We start from the raw sequence: 16,855 nt of genomic DNA on the forward strand, positions 1-16,855 counted from the left end.
TATATATAGGGGCCCTGGGGGGGCGCCGGCCCCCTGGAGATCCCATCTCAAGGGGGGCGGCGGCCAAGGGGGGGGGACTTGCCCCCCAAGTCAAGTGGGGCGCCCCCCACCCCTACGGTTTCCAACCCTAGGCGCAGGGGAGGCCCAAGGGGGGCGCACCAGCCCACCAGGGGCTGGTTCCCTTCCCCATTTCAGCCCATGGGGCCCTCCGGGATAGGTGGCCCGACCCGGTAGACCCCCGGTACCCTTCCGGTGGTCCCGGTACAATACCGGTGACCCCGAAACTTTCCCGGTGGCCGAAACTGGACTTCCTATATATAATTCTTCACCTTCGGACCATTCCGGAACTCCTCGTGACGTCCGGGATCTCATCTGGGACTCCGAACAACTTTCGGATTTCCGCATACTAATATCTCTACAACCCTAGCGTCACCGAACCTTAAGTGTGTAGACCCTACGGGTTCGGGAGACATGCAGACATGACCGAGAAGACTCTCCGGTCAATAACCAACAGCGGGATCTGGATACCCATGTTGGCTCCCACATGTTCCACGATGATCTCATCGGATGAACAACGATGTCGAGGATTCAATCAATCCCGTATACAATTCCCTTTGTCAATCGGTACGTTACTTGCCCGAGATTCGATCGTCGGTATCCCAATACCACGTTCAATCTCGTTACCGGCAAGTCACTTTACTCGTACCGTAATGCATGATCCCGTGACCAACCACTTGGTCACTTTGAGCTCATTATGATGATGCATTACCGAGTGGGCCCAGAGATGCCTCTCCGTCATACGGAGTGACAAATCCCAGTCTCGATCCGTGTCAACCCAACAGACACTTTCAGAGATACCTGTAGTGCACCTTTATAGTCACCCAGTTACGTTGTGACATTTGGTACACCCAAAGCACTCCTATGGCATCCGGGAGTTATACGATCTCATGGTCTAAGGAAATGATACTTGACATTGGAAAAGCTCTAGCAAACGAACTACACGATATTGTGCTATGCTTAGGATTGGGTCTTGTCCATCACATCATTCTCCTAATGATGTGTCCTATTATCAATGACATCCAATGTCCATAGTCAGGAAACCATGACTATCTGTTGATCAACGAGCTAGTCAACTAGAGGCTCACTAGGGACATGTTGTGGTCTATGTATTCACACATGTATTATGGTTTCCAGATAACACAATTATAGCATGAACAATAGACAATTATCATGAACAAGGAAATATAATAATAACCATTTTATTATTTCCTCTAGGGCATATTTCCAACAAGGGCTTGGTTATTTTGATATGATCTTGAGAGAATAAAAGAAAAGGAAAGAATAAAAAGAAATAAAGAGATCATATTGATCTTATGGAGAGTAATGACTTCACATAGAAAGGGTATGATGATTAAAAATTGTTGAGAGTTGGCAAACATAGCTTTGGTCATTGTTGCAATTAATAGGAAGTAATAAAGAAAGAGAGGTTTCACATATAGATATACTATCTTGGACATCTTTTATGATTGTGAGCACTCATTAAAATATGACATGCTAAAGAGTTGATGTTGGACAAGGAAGACAACATAATGGGTTATGTTTTCTTATATCTGAGATAAAGTATATTGTCATGGATCATCCAACATGTTGAGCTTGCCTTTCTCCCTCATTCTAGCCGATTCTTTGCACCAAGTAGAGATACTACTTGTGCTTCCAAATATCCTTAAACCCAGTTTTGCCATGAGAGTCCACCATATCTACCTATGGATTGAGTAAGATCCTTCAAGTAAGTTGTCATCGGTGCAACCAATAAAAAAATTGCTCTCTAAATATGTATGACTTGTTAGTGTGGGAGAAAATAAGCTTTATACGATCTTGTGATGTGGAAGAAATAAAAGCAACGGACTGCATAATAAAGGTCCACATCACAAGTGGCAATATAAAGTGACGTTCTTTTGCATTAATATTTTGTGCATCCAACCATAAAAGCGCATGACAACCTCTGCTTCCCTCTGCTAAGGGCCTATCTTTTACTTTTATCCCTTACCTTTATGCAAGAGTCATGGTGATCTTCACCTTTCCCTTTTTACATTTTATCCTTTGGCAAGCACAATGTGTTGGAAAGATCCTGATATATATATATATATATATATATATATATGTGTGTGTGTGTGTGTGTGTGTGTGTGTGTGTGTGTATATATAATTAGATGTAAGTGAGCATGAACTATTATTGTTGACATTACCCTTGAGGTAAAAGGTTGGGAGGCGAAACTATAAGCCCCTATCTTTCTCTGTGTCCGATTAAAACTCCGTAACCACAAGTATTGCGTGAGTGTTAGCAATTGTGAAAGACTAAATGATAGTTGAGTATGTGGGCTTGCTGAAAAGCTCTGACATAGACTCTTTCTGATGTTATGATAAATTGCAATTGCTTCAATGACTGAGATTATAGTTTGTTGGTTCTCAATGAAGTTTCTGATTCATACTTGACATTGTGAATAGATTATTACTTGAGCATAAGAAATCATATGACAATATCCATATATGTTGCTGTTATAAGAATAATCATGATGCCCTCATGTCCGTATTTTATTTTATCGACACCTCTATCTCTAAACATGTGGACATATTTATCGCTATCGGCTTCCGCTTGAGGACAAGCGAGGTCTAAGCTTGGGGGAGTTGATACGTCCATTTTGCATCATGCTTTTATATTGATATTTATTGCATTATGGGCTGTTATTACACATTATGTCACAATACTTATGCCTATTCTCTCTTATTTTACAAGGTTTACATAAAGAGGGAGAATGCCGGCAGCTGGAATTCTGGGCTGGAAAAGGAGCAAATATTAGAGACCTATTCTGCACAACTCCAAAAGTCGTGAAACTCCACGGAAGTTATTTTTGGAAATAATAGAAAATATTGAGCGGAAGAAATACCAGAGGGAACCCACACCCTGGGCACGAGGGTGGGGGCGCGCCCCCCTGCCTCGTGGGCCCCCTGTTGGCCCTCCGATGCCCATCTTCTGCTATATGAAGTCTTTTGTCCGAAGAAAAATCATAAGCAAGCTTTCGGGATGAGACTCCGCCGCACGAGGCGGAACCTTGGCGGAACCAATCTAGGGCTCCGGCGAAGCTGTTCTGCCGGGGACACTTCCCTCCGGGAGGGGGAAATCATCGCCATCGTCATCACCAACGCTCCTCTCATCGGGAGGGGGCCAATCTCCATCAACATCTTCACCAGCACCATCTCCTCTCAAACCCTAGTTCATCTCTTGTATCCAATTCTTGTCTCTAAGTCTGGGATTGGTACCTGTAGGTTGCTAGTAGTGTTGATTACTCCTTTTAGTTGATGCTAGTTGGTTTATTTGGTGGAAGATCATATGTTCAGATCCTTTATGCATATTAATACTCCTCTGATTATGAACATGAATATGCTTTGTGAGTAGTTACGTTTGTTCCTGAGGACATGGGAGAAGTATTGCTATTAGTAGTTATGTGAATTTGGTATTCGTTCGATATTTTGATGAGATGTATGTTGTCTCTCCTCTAGTGGTGTTATGTGAACGTCGACTACATGACACTTCACCATTATTTGGGCCTAGAGGAAGGCATTGAGAAGTAATAAGTAGATGATGGGTTGCTAGAGTAACAAAAGCTTAAACCCTAGTTTATGCGTTGCTTCGTAAGGGGCTGATTTGGATCCATATGTTTCATGCTATGGTTAGGTTTACCTTAATACTTCTTTTGTAGTTGCGGATGCTTGCAATAGGGGTTAATCATAAGTGGGATGCTTGTCCAAGTAAGGACAGCACCCAAGCACCGGTCCACCCACATATCAAATTATCAAAGTACCGAACGCGAATCATATGAACGTGATGAAAACTAGCTTGACGATAATTCCCATGTGTTCTCGGGAGCGCTTTTCTCTATATAAGAGTTTGTCCAGGCTTGTCCTTTGCTACAAAAAGGATTGGGCCACCTTGATGCACCTTATTTACTTTTGTTACTTGTTGCTCGTTATAAATTATCTTATCACGAAACTACCCGTTACCTATAATTTCAGTGCTTGCAGAGAATACCTTACTGAAAACTGCTTATCATTTCCTTCTGCTCCTCGTTGGGTTCGATACTCTTACTTATCGAAAGGACTACGATAGATCTCCTATACTTGTGGGTCATCATGCCCCCCTCCACAGATTTCCACCTCGGTCATATCGTTGCAGTGCTTAGGCGAAGCCCTGCGTCAGTAACTTCATCATCACCGTCATCACGCTGTCGTGCTGACGAAGCTCTCCCCCGGCACTCAGCTGGATCTAGAGTTCGTGGGACGTCACCGAGCTGAACGTGTGTAGATCGTGGAGGTGCCATACTTTTGGTACTAGGATCAGTCGGATCGTGAAGACATATGACTACATCAACCGCGTTGTCATAACGCTTCCGCTTTCGGTCTACGAGGGTACGTGAAAAACACTCTCCCCTCTCGTTGCTATGCATCACCTAGATGGATCTTGCGTGTGCGTGGAATTTTTTTGAAGTTACTGCGCTACCCAACACTACTACACCCGTCCATGCTTGGAGGCCCAACAATTGACAAAGCATCCCACAAGAACAAGGTGGAGGACAAGTCATCAAGGAGTCCCACACCTTGACGAAACTATGTGCATTTAGTAGTTTGTATATATTGATATCTAAAATACACAAATATTTACAAGTTTAGATATTTATATTCACTTACGCCTAAGGTAGGCAATCATACAATCTAGAAATTTCTATGTAGATTCTTTTCAAGGACATGCTTTAGAGTAAATTAAAAAGATTTCAATGGTACTACAATGGACAAAATACATACATACATCATTTGATTTGTATATGGAGGAACATATTTGTCCCCTCGCCCCCTTCATATTTAGGGGGACTTAATGTATAAACTGTATCAACAGGGAGAAACAACTAACGTAATTAAAAAATGCTACTTAAATTTGGTGCAAGTATATTCGCTACATTTGTTGAAAATCCACGCTATTAAATTTGTGGAAGTACATTTGTGACTATGGTGGTAGTATATTTTGAAATAGGATAAGTTATATCTAACAAACGACTAGAAGTATATTCGCAACTAAATACTGTAGAATTGTCTAACAAATAAATTGCATCATAATATCTCTTGGTTAAGTGTAATAGTGAACTGTACCAGTTAAGATTGTACAGTACATCAATAGAACTTTGTGTCATTTAATTGAACTCGGGGTGGGCACGCTCTGGTCGGGTCCCTGGTCAAGCTTGCCTTTGTACCCCCCGTGAGCTAGCTAGATCAGACCAAACTGGCAGCCGAGTGAGATAAAATAGCCAGGACCGGCCTAGCCTTGCTTCGGCTCACTAGCTGATCAAGCGGAAAATGCTATATGATCAACACTAGCACTACACAATTTTTTGTGCCATTTGTAATTTTCAAAGCAAATGGAGTAACAACATATTCATGAGCTAAACACATTATGTTCCAAAACAGGGTCAAACTGATGAAAAAGAACCATGTTTTGGTACGAAAGATTTTGGAACGAAGCAAATATGACATAGAAAAATTTGGATGAAATTTCCTTTGAATTTTGAACGTAAAACCTTCAATTTTTGAAGGCACCATTAGCACAAATATCATAGGGAAACATGTCATATCCATTGTTCAAAGGCACAATTACAAACTTATAATGAAAATCCATAGGTCATGACAATTGACAAGTTCACATGACAAGAAAAATAGCACAACTTTTGCACATTAGACAAATGCAAGAGAGAGTGAGAAACATTCACACAACATGATCACTTTGACATCCATCTCCAAACTAGCAAGAGAAACATCCACAATTCCATATGATGAATGTCTACAAGCAAGAATAATTATCGTTAATAAGTTGGGGGGGTGTCATATGACAAGTGAAACATGTTGATATAATAATTACCAATTGTTGCTATCCTCCACACTCTTGGGTAACATGATTTTCTCAACATCATCCTCATCCCTCGGCCGAAATTATGAAAGTCAAACAAGTGCTCACATCACATACAATAAACAAAAGAGCGATAATGTAAGAAAAAGATAGAGAACATACCACATTCAAGTATCTATGTTCACCTTTCATATTACTTGCGCCACACGCCAAGCCTCTACCATAAACATTTTTAGAGGACTCCTTGAGTCATCTAATATCACACAAGTTGACAAATCTAAGTTCAAGGGTGACAAGCTGACAAGTTCATATACAAGTTTAAAGATTACAAGTTGACATACCTAAAATCATTCCGCATATGTGCTAAAAGTTTATTCCAAAGACACAGATGTACCTGAGATAGTTATGAACATTCTTGCTATCTTTGCCATCAATGGTAACTAACTGGATTCACATTCTACCAACCGACAAGATCGAAAGTACAGGTGATTTACTCATGGTTATCCTCTAGACAGTCTCTCTACTCACTCTTTCATATTCTTGCTGAAGTGGCCGATAAGAAGGACTTGAATGCAGCTTGACGAGGCATTAGGATAGTAGGGATGTAGACTTGGATGATGATACACTTGCTCCTTTTCTAGGTAGCTTATCTTGGGCAAGACACTTGTCATACAAGGTCTCCAACTCTTTTTCCACATCTAAGATCTCATTTTTACTTGTCTAATCATCATAGATTTGCATAAAGGCCCATTCTATGTACTTCATCTTGTACGTTAGATAGAAGACGGTTGCAAGCACCATGACATTGTTCTTCTCTTCCCAATACTTGTTGAATTTTTCCATCATTACATTACAAAAAATTGACTTGTAGTGTTTATTTTTATTTGCCATGGATTGTCTTAATCCAATCTCGATGTGTGGGCAGAATATTTTTGAATTGGGATATGTTTGTCCCCAAAATATAGTTGTCACCAAAGCCAAAGACTCGAGCAATGGTTTCAATAAGTTCAAACATCGTCGGCTCATCGTTTGCCGCCTCCCCTGATAGTTGGTATCGGAAGCCGCGTAAAAGATCAATACTTCCATATATTTACGACCAATGCTAATCATCTTATAGGTTGAACTCCACCATATTTGAAAATTTAGGTGCAAATGGTCACCAACCTTCACACCCAAGCTCTTGCAAGTCACAACAAATGAGTGGATGCGATAAGGTGACTTTCTTGAAGTATTTTGTTGTCCCTGTTAACCTTTATATCAAAGGGGTCATGACATACATGGAAATATCGAGGTCCGAACCCTATAACTATATGAAAATAGCAGACATATGAGTAAAAGAAGCATGCATGCAAATAAATAAAACACAAATTCAAGTAAAAACAACATGCACATGAGTACAAATACCGAACATTCAAGTAAAAACAGCATGCATGCAAGAAAAACAATACACATTCAAGTAAAAACAACACACATGTGTCATGTCCATACCTTTTCGAACAAGAAACTTTGGCGTGAAACTGTTGACCACACCATCGTTGTTTGAAGCATCGTCAAGTATGATGGATATACTCTTTTTCTCTATCTTCCATTCAGTCACACACATATAGATAACATTGGCCATCACATCTCTGGAGTAAGTAGGATCCATCTCTATGAAAGCGAGCACACAAGTTTGCATCCTCCAACTCATCTTTATAGTGTGCAACCACTGATATGTAAGATATGGTCTGATTGCTAGTCCACAAATCTGTAGTTATACCAATGAAGTCCACATCCTTCAAGACAAGTTTAAGCACCTCATTTTGATTTTTGAAAACCGTCATGCACTCGGCTCTTCTTACCTTCCTTCCAATGGGTTGATATTTTTTTATTCATGAACTTCATGAGTATGTTGAACCACTCATATTCAATCATTCTAGATGAGTGCTCATGCACATATCATCTTGGCAATAAGCCCTTGTTGCATGATTATATTCATTGGACGACTTGTTGTAGCATTGTATTTGCTTCTGAAATCAAGAGTTGGTTAGACGGCTACTCTAACTCATAAAAAGAAGCACTTTCTAAAATACAACACATAAGTTAGACAATAACAATAAAACAAACAAATTGCAAAGCAGTCTAGAAACAGAGCGAAACGAGATCGAAAAGGCAAAGGCCATATATATAATAAATTTGGAAATGACCCTTCAGTTCCATGCCGGGAGCTCCTCTTTGGCGCACTGGGCTGGCCCCCAGCGTGCCCGTTCGCCCTGCTAGGAATTGCACTTTCCCAAACAATCACAAAATGCTGAGTGCCCTCGTTGCGAATCAAACTTCAGACTTCTGGCAGGTAAGGGAGACTAGCTCACGAGTGGAGCCAACAAATGTTAGAAGAAATTGAGGAGCACGCATGGCTACAAACTAACTAGAACACAGAACCCATACATTTATTTTTTTATTTTTTATATTTTGGAAATTGTGAATAATTATTTTTCAAATAAATGTTTGAAAATCCACAAATTGTTGAACAACTGGTTTTTAAAAAAAAATCAACTCTTTAAAAAAGCGTGAGCATTTTCTGAATTTTAAGAACATTTTTTTGAAACCGAGATCAATTTTAAATTCACGAACAAATTTTGAAATAATGATCATTTTTTGAAATTTGTAAACAATATTTTAAAACCAAGCACAATATAAAATCCTTGACAAATTTTGCAAACACGAAGATTTTTTAGTACGTGAAAAACAATTTGAAATATCAACAGTTTTTACATCTATGAACAATTTTTGAAACTCCAAACAAATTTTGAGAAAGGGGAACATTTTTGCAAATTTTCTAACATGTTTCAGAAATCACGAATATTTTTTGAATTGGTGAACAAAAAGTGAAAATAGAACTGTTTTTTAAACTTGTTAACATTTTTTTTAAAAATGTGAACATTTTTCTAGTTCCCGAAAGGTATTCGAAAAAGTGACCATCTTTTGAACTTGTGAACAAAATGTGAAAAGTTGATTTTTTTAAGTTTTGAACAAATTTATAGAAAATGCAAACATTTTTTGTAATTATTTATTTTTTTCAAAAAATAAACTTGGAAAAGAAGAGAAACAGAAAAAGAAAAAGAAAAAAGAAACAGGAAAAGGGAAAAACGTAAAAGAAAGAGAGAACAAAAAAATAGTTCAGGAATCTCCTAGAAGGTTCCCAAAACCGAAAAAAAATTGGGAACCATCTAGAAGGTTCCCAAAACTAGTAGAAACCAGTAGAGAAAACCTTCGCTAAGGATGTAAATGGGCGGTCCCACTGTGATTCGAAACAAGTATCTCCAGTTCCATGTGCGCAAATCCCCTCACTTGTAACGTTTTGTTACATCTTTTTCTTTCTTTTCTTCTTAGTCCTTTCTTGTTCGTTTATTCCTTTTTTGGAACGGTTTTTACCTTTTTATTCCTAAATGCTTGAATTTTGTTTCAAATTCGTCAACTTTGTTTCAAAATTGATGAATTTTTTTCAAAATTTGTGATTTTTTCAACTTCGGTAAACTTTTTTGTCAAATGGATGAATTTGGCAAAGTTGATGAACTTTTTTTAAATTCGATAGAAAAAATAAATTTGATGAAAATTTTAAGATCAATGAACTTTTTATTCAAATTTAATGAACTAATTTTGAAAACTAATGACCTTTTTTCAATTTTGATGAATTTTTTGTAAATTGATGAACATTATATTCAAATTCATGACCTTTATTTTATTTTTTGATTTTTTAAAACCCATGAACTTGTTTGATTTCACCATTGTTTCGTTTTTTCTTCTTGTCGTATTTGTTCCAAAAAAAACAATGGTTGACTAGTCAACTGGTCAATCGTGCCCGGTGATCATGCGATCTAGCGACCAGGGGCAACAAGTCGAGCGATCGAAGGCTGGCATCTATATGGGCCCGCCCACCAGCGTTGGTGCATGTGCGGCAGGGAAGCTCCCTAGCGGTCGATGCGCCGAATAGGAGCTCCCATGTGTTTGGTAGACAACTTGACATGATTATCAAAAACAAGGTGGACAATTTGAATTAGAGACCTCCTGTTTGGCGCACGGCATGCTGGGTAACGCGTAGATGCGTAGCCCCCGCTCAATAATTCGTATAATATTCATGAATTATAAAAAATGTTTATGGATTCTTCAAAATGTCCACAAACTAAAACATCTTCATAAATTCAAAAAATTTACCCGAATTAGGAAATGTTCGTGAATTAAAAATATGTTCATGCAAAGTTGAAAAATTATGTTCATTAATACAAAAATTGTTCAGGAATTGCAAAAAGTTTCGCGAATTCAGAAAATGTCCAACATCATGTGGCGCATGGGGGGTATCCAGCGACCCATGTGCCTACCTGAAAGTACAAAAGCCCAACCCATATAGGCCCAGAACGTGTCCTGCATCTTTTTTTTTTTTTTTTGTTGTTGTTGTTGTTGTTGCCGGAAGTGTCCTGTATCTGCTATTCAGGCGTGGAAGAGCAGCCGAACTGTGGAACCAAATGGGACTCTCACAGCTAATCGCGGATGCAGTGACACAGGAGAGATCAGGATCAGTTGTACTAGAACATCTACTGCGAATGCCTAACGCTTAATTACCAAATTTACCCACGGCTGGCTATAAGGAAGGAATTGCAACGACATGTTGTTACCTTTGGTGGACGCGGCGGCACCAGACACACCATGGCCAAATCTCCCCTGTGGCTAAATGTGCGATGTCCGTGAGAGCAACCCGTTTGAACTATCAGAGAAGTTTAAACACAAGAAATGACCAAGTTAACCGTGTGGGTGTTCAGTGAATGAAACCGGCTGTGGGATTTGTCAAAGTTAACGTTGACACTTCTTTTCATGTCGAGACAGGGGATGGCTCTACAGGCGTTGTTAGCAGAGACATCCATGGTGTATTCCTCGCTGGCTCATGCTCACTACTCCCCCATGTTTCGGACGCTCATACAGCGTAGACTTTGGCCATAAAGCAGGGTTTGATGCAGCAAATGAGATGGGTTTTCAATCAAATCAAGTTAAATCAGACGCAGTTGGTGTGATTGATGGTTGTTTAGGACAAGATACGAGCCTTAGTAGTCTATGCGGAATGTTCATCCTAGCAGGAATGAATGGATCAGTAGTCCATCACAGTTGGTGCGGAAGGAAATAGAGACAAGATTGACAGATATATATAGGAGTACAGATTTGAAGAATAAGAAGTCTCTCCTAGAGATAAGGTAGGAGATGGATTACAAATCCTAGACTACCAAATAAATGTCACTCAAATATATCTCTAACACAATTTATGCACTGTAACTGGAAAGCCAATGTGGCTGCGCATAACTTAGCTAAGTATGCTTAGGTTTACAAATTCAACAGTGCACTGTAGTACAAACATAACCAGGTGAGACATAAATTAAGCTGGTAAAGCAAGGCGCAAAGATTATTAGCCATGGGTGGCGGCGGCATCGGCGAGGGTGAGCGCGACGGAGCAGAGCTTGCCGAGGTCGGTGATCTTGCGGATGATGGTGGGGTCGGCGCCGCCCTCCTTCATGTGGCACTTGTCCATGCACGTCTCGCCGTCCGCCCTCGCCATCCTCACCCACCTCTTCACGCGGGCCACGTCCCTGTGCTCAATGATCGCCGCCCTGTTCTTCTGCAGCGCCGCCACCGCCGTCTGGAACTTCTCCACGCACTTCTCCACGCAGTCCAGCGGCATCGTCCCGCCGGCGAGCATCTCCATCCTCTTGATGAACGCCAGCGCCGCGGAGCCGCTCGCTGCCGCATAGGTCACCGCCAGCTCAGCCAGCACCGGCAGGGGCATCGGCGCCACCGGCATCCCCGGGGCCTTCGCTAGGGCCTCCGTGCAGGACGACGCATGCTTCGCGTACAGCTTGCACGCCTGCCCGACGGTGACCGGGTTGGCCCGGGCGGAGTGCGACACGGCGAGAACGACGGCGACGAGGAGGAGGTGACGGGTTGAAGCGGACGCCATGTTATCGTGATCGACTCTTGCTGTCCCGTCGATCATTCGACCGTGGTGTTGTTATAGAGCGTGTGAGGCCGTTGCATGCACGGGAAGGCGAGCGTACGGTGAGGAGAGGAGCCACGTCATCGTGTCAACGGACGGTCTCAGCTTTGACCTGGTAAATATAGCTTGATGCACGTGCTGGCCAATAATCTGTTGCATATATAGCACACAGTGGACCTCATGCACGCTAACCAGCGCGGAAGAAGCTCGTTCGGTCGTATGTTGTGTCCTGACGTATATTCGGTTTTCTTTTTGGTTAACCATGCTAATTAAATTCGAACCGACCGTAGCAGAGAAGAAATTCGGTTTTTTGTACAAGTAATTAAAAATTTGTTCTTTTCAGGTTCGATGTCGGTTCGGCCTTTGATTCGTCGGTTTTTATGCCCACCCTAAGCCTTAAGGCTCACTGATGCATCACTACCGGACTGCCCCTCTGTGCCGGCGGCCGCTGGCCGTCGGCAAGGCACCAATGCCGTTGGCATAGATGTATGCCGACGGCCTAGCGTAGATGTGTCAGACCATCCGCGTAGGAAAGCCGTCGGCATAGGTATATATGCCGACGGTCTCCGTACGGCCGTCGGCAATGATTTTTAGCTGACGGTGGTCGATGGCGCCGTCAAACGGGCCGACAAATCACGGGCTGCCGTGTGGCAAAGGTAGCATACCTTTGCCACGTGGCAGCAGAGGTATGCCGACGGCGTCGGCATAGATTTTCATCTATGTTGACGGCAAAGCCGTCGGCATACCTCTGCCACGTGGCAATCGCTCGCACTCCTGGGCATAGCTATGCCGACGGCTTTGCCGTCGGCATAGATCTGTGTTGTTTTTTATTATTATTTTGTTTTCTCTGTTTCAACTCATTTCGACAGCATTTCAAACCAGAAAATATATATACACAGAAATATGACAGATCATGATCAAGTTCATCATCTAAACATACTCAAGATCATCATCATTTAAACATACTCAAGTTAAACATCTAAAGATCATCATCGGCGAAACTTCATGAACATAGAGATTTGCAAGACATGGAAAATCGTCATCTGAAGAAACTAACAAGTAGGAACATGAAAGGTATGGCACGACGGCCACATGCACGGGTATCATCAACGACATCAGGCAAGACCACCACCGCCAAAACCACCACCGCCAAGACCACCACCGCCAAGACCACCACCGCCAAAACCACCACCGCCAAAACTGCCACCGCCAAGACCACCTCCGCCAAAACCGCCACCGCCAAGACCAGCACCACTCTGCCAGATCGGAGTGACTGGGGTCGACGAAGCAGGAGTCGAGCCACCGGTCCCCTACATGTTTGAGAGAAGATTCTAACGGTAAATGTGATATGATAGTGTTGAATGAACGAGAACTAGTTTGTCAGTAGTTAGGCAAATGAACTAACCGGACTATCACTGCCTAGTGCCACCCACTCATCAAACGTGGGCACGAGTGGGGGTTCTCCCGCAGGTGGTGGTGGGGGTCCCATTTTTGGTGGATCCGTGCGGTTACTCCAAGACGCCAACATAGCCTGGATGTTAGTTAAACAAGCAAACTAGAAGGTCAGAAGGAATGAAAGTGCAAAATTTTAGCTCGGTTTTAAGAGGGCAAAACTAACCGTCATCATCTGACGGTTGTAATCATCGTTTGCCTTCACTCGTTGCAAGTACTCCCGCACCTCGAGATTCCTATGCTCGACAAAGGCCTTATATGCCTACAAAATTTAGGTTGTTTCTATGTGAGCAATGCTGAAAATAAACTGAGAAAGTTAGAGAGAAAGAAGATAAAGGGGAAGTACTTACAGCATGCTGGCGGGCTAAGGGAGGCTACGAACGCCCCGTACTCTCTAACGGGCTCGGGTTGGTAGCCCGAAGTTGTGTGTATGAGACCGAAGGAGTGATCAAGCCATTGAAACACGGATACCGGCCATGGGGCTTCCCCTCGATGGCCACCACCGCCGTGTCGTCGATCTGAGACTGGGCGACGCCAGGAACATCTGGATGCAACCTTTGAAACTGCTGAGTGTAAGACTCTAGGTGCTCCTCGGTCTTGCCGTAGTACTGCCTCTCGCCGTTCTTGCGATCACTCCGCTCGCGGGCCAGCTTCCACGACTCAATGTCTGAGAGCGGCCTCTTCAACTTGTCCTCCTACAACGTCGGCGCAGAAGTTAGCCATACATAAGAACATGACAGTAAAAATGCATCATGCATATAGATATACATTCATGGCCTTGAAGCCCTAGTGGTTCCTGTTTCCTTGGCCGTGTGTCCCATCTTTTCCACGATGAGCACGGGCCTTGCTGCTCTTGGCAGCAAACTCTGCATCCTCGCTGAGCCACCTATCCACCAAACGCGCCCATCGATCATCCTTTCCAAAGCACCAAGGAGGAATAACCTACATAATGGAAGCATGACATGTGAGCACGAAACGATGATATTGAGTGCTTATATGTTGGAATGAAAAGTCTCTAATATTACCTTCATGTACTGCTCACTGTTCAAGGTAAGTCCTTGCTTCTGCGTTTCACTTTTGCTCATCTTTTGATGAAGGTGGGTGTGGTAGAAGTGCGAGACGGCAACCCAGCGCACCTCGTACTGCAACTGACGAGCTTTCTTCTTCGTCGCAGCCAGCAAGACCACGTCGGCTCTGGCCTTGTCCTCGTCAAGAACTCTATAGAATTGCTGCAATCATGCATAAAACCATAAGCAAACAAAGCATGCGTTGAGTGATTGGATGATAAACTATGAACGAAACTGAAGACAAGTGATTCTGAAGAGAACTTACCCAAAATTTGGTGATCACGGCCCTAGCGGCCGTCCCGTACTCCGCGTGGCTGCAAGCCCCGTAGTGGGCCCAGCTCATGGCCAAAACCCGCAGCTGCGGGTCCCTGTCTGGCCTCGGACAGAATAGGCCCGGCCAAAACTCCTTCAACAGGACAGTGATAAGGCCGTTCGGTTTACGGCCCTGTCCGTGAAGGATCCAGTTCCTGCAAAAGAATCAAAGAATTAGCATGTGTACACTAAGAAAATGTTGGCATGTGTTCAAAATATGATTGAGAGGCACTTACTCTGTCCCCTTGGGTTCAATGAGCCACTTGTTGGCCTCGATAGAAGGTGGTGTAGGTAGTTCTGCAATACCACGCAGCCACCCCTTCGGAGCACCCGACGGCAAGTCACCCCACAACTCGGGGTCAACCTCCCCTTCACCCTCCTCCTCACCCTCCCCTCCACCACCCTCCTCCTCGCCCTCCTCCTCGCACTCCTCCTCCTCGCACTCCTCCTCCTCACCCTCCTCCTCCTGAGAAACATATATGAGGGCATCGAAGAAGACCCCCATATTTCAGACACGGCCCGGAGTTTTTTGACCCCCTGCCTCTCCCCCACCTCCTCCTCCCCTAGGGGCTCTCCCCCCACCTCCTCCTCCTCTAGGGGCTCTCCCCCCACCCCCTCCTCCTCTACGGTCTCCTCCCTCGACCCCTCCACCTCCCTGTGAGGTGTCATCGTCGCATAGTCGGGGAGAACGTTGTGGGATCGTCCACTCCGAGTAAGTCCTTTGAATTTACTGAGGAAACTGGCGTCACTGGACATGCCCATGATTAGCAAACCTGCATTGAGAAGAGAATAAACAGTTAGTAAGGATATCAAATAAACAAGCATACAGGAAAGAACATTAATAACAGAAGAGCACATTAAGCATACAGAAAAGAACATTAATAAGAGAGAACTTACATTTTCTAGAACCCATATGAATCATCACTATTGTAATCTATTTGTCGACCGGTCTCATCATCACTATCACGCATATCTTCTTCGTTGTCTGACAGAGGTGGAGGCTCTTCCTCATCGCCAGCATCTTCGTTTAAATTTTCAACCATAATTATGTCTCTTTGATTCACAACTTCATCACCATCAATCCGTGCGTCGTCATCGTTTGGGTCCAGGTCAACATAACTCAAGTCATCATCGTCCTTGTTTCGTACCACGTCATCATGTTGCTCTTGAAAGAACACTCCCTCGTATGTCATGGGGTTTATGTTGTAGTAATCATCATCGTTCGGGTCCGGTAGCTTACCATGTGGCGACACCTTAAACACAACTTCCCAACCCTTTAGGTACTCTTTCTGGCATGGGTAAGGCAGATAATATACTTGTGTGGCCTGGGTAGTGGCGATAAAGAGATCAGCTCCGGCATAGACGGTTGATGGTTTAACTTCAACTAAACCAACAGAAGGCGTATGTCTCAGACCCTTTTTGGGGTCGAACCATCGGCATTTGAACACAGTGAGACTTAGGGGTTCGCGGCCATGTTTGAATGTAAGCTCATATATTTTTGCTACCTTTCCGTAGTAATCTACTTTATTATCTCCTTCGGTGAAGACTCCGGTATTTATAGTTTTGGGATCAGGCCGACTGTTCTGGTGCTCCTCTGTATGGAAGCGATACCCATTCACATCATACATTTCACATGTCATGACCCGACTGTTAAAACCCATGGAAACCCATCTCAGTTCTTCATCCATTGATGTGTTCGGATCTTTTCCCTACAAGTTTAATTGAAATTATAGGGTGCATGAGTTTAATTGGAATTGTAGGGTCAACTGGGTAATAGGGAAGTGTGAAAATTTACTTTCTCCATGAACTACGCAACAAAAATTTTCCTTCCATCGTGACCCTTTCGGAGAAGAGCAAGTGCCTCCGGTTCAGTAGGAGGCAGCATTCCCGTCCACTCTTCATCAACAAATCGACTAAAATAAGAAAAGCAGTATTAGAACGAGGCAAAGTGAACATAACGAATTGACTACAAGAATGGTGCAAAGGTATTACCTCATCCATTAATCCTCTACTTCCTTGATGTTGTGCAAGATATAGAACATGACATCCTCCCACTCAT

The 16,855-nt window shown here is 43.1% G+C and overlaps 1 protein-coding gene across 1 annotated transcript; it reads right to left on the bottom strand.

The window, feature by feature from the left end:
- Positions 1–11,215: 11,215 nt before the first annotated feature.
- LOC123126058 (uncharacterized) lies at positions 11,216–11,943 on the bottom strand. Its single transcript, XM_044546469.1, has one exon. It carries the CDS (start codon positions 11,927–11,929, stop codon positions 11,381–11,383), a length of 549 nt encoding a protein of 182 aa, XP_044402404.1. The 5' UTR covers positions 11,930–11,943; the 3' UTR covers positions 11,216–11,380.
- Between the last annotated feature and the right edge of the window lie 4,912 nt (positions 11,944–16,855).

Source organism: Triticum aestivum, chromosome 5D, assembly GCF_018294505.1.
Source record: "Triticum aestivum cultivar Chinese Spring chromosome 5D, IWGSC CS RefSeq v2.1, whole genome shotgun sequence".
Lineage (NCBI taxonomy): Eukaryota > Viridiplantae > Streptophyta > Magnoliopsida > Poales > Poaceae > Triticum > Triticum aestivum.

Coding starts and splice junctions, on each gene's coding strand:
- LOC123126058 (XM_044546469.1), bottom strand. CDS start 11,929: ATGGCGTCCGCTTCAACCCGTCACCTCCTCCTCGTCGCCGTCGTTCTC.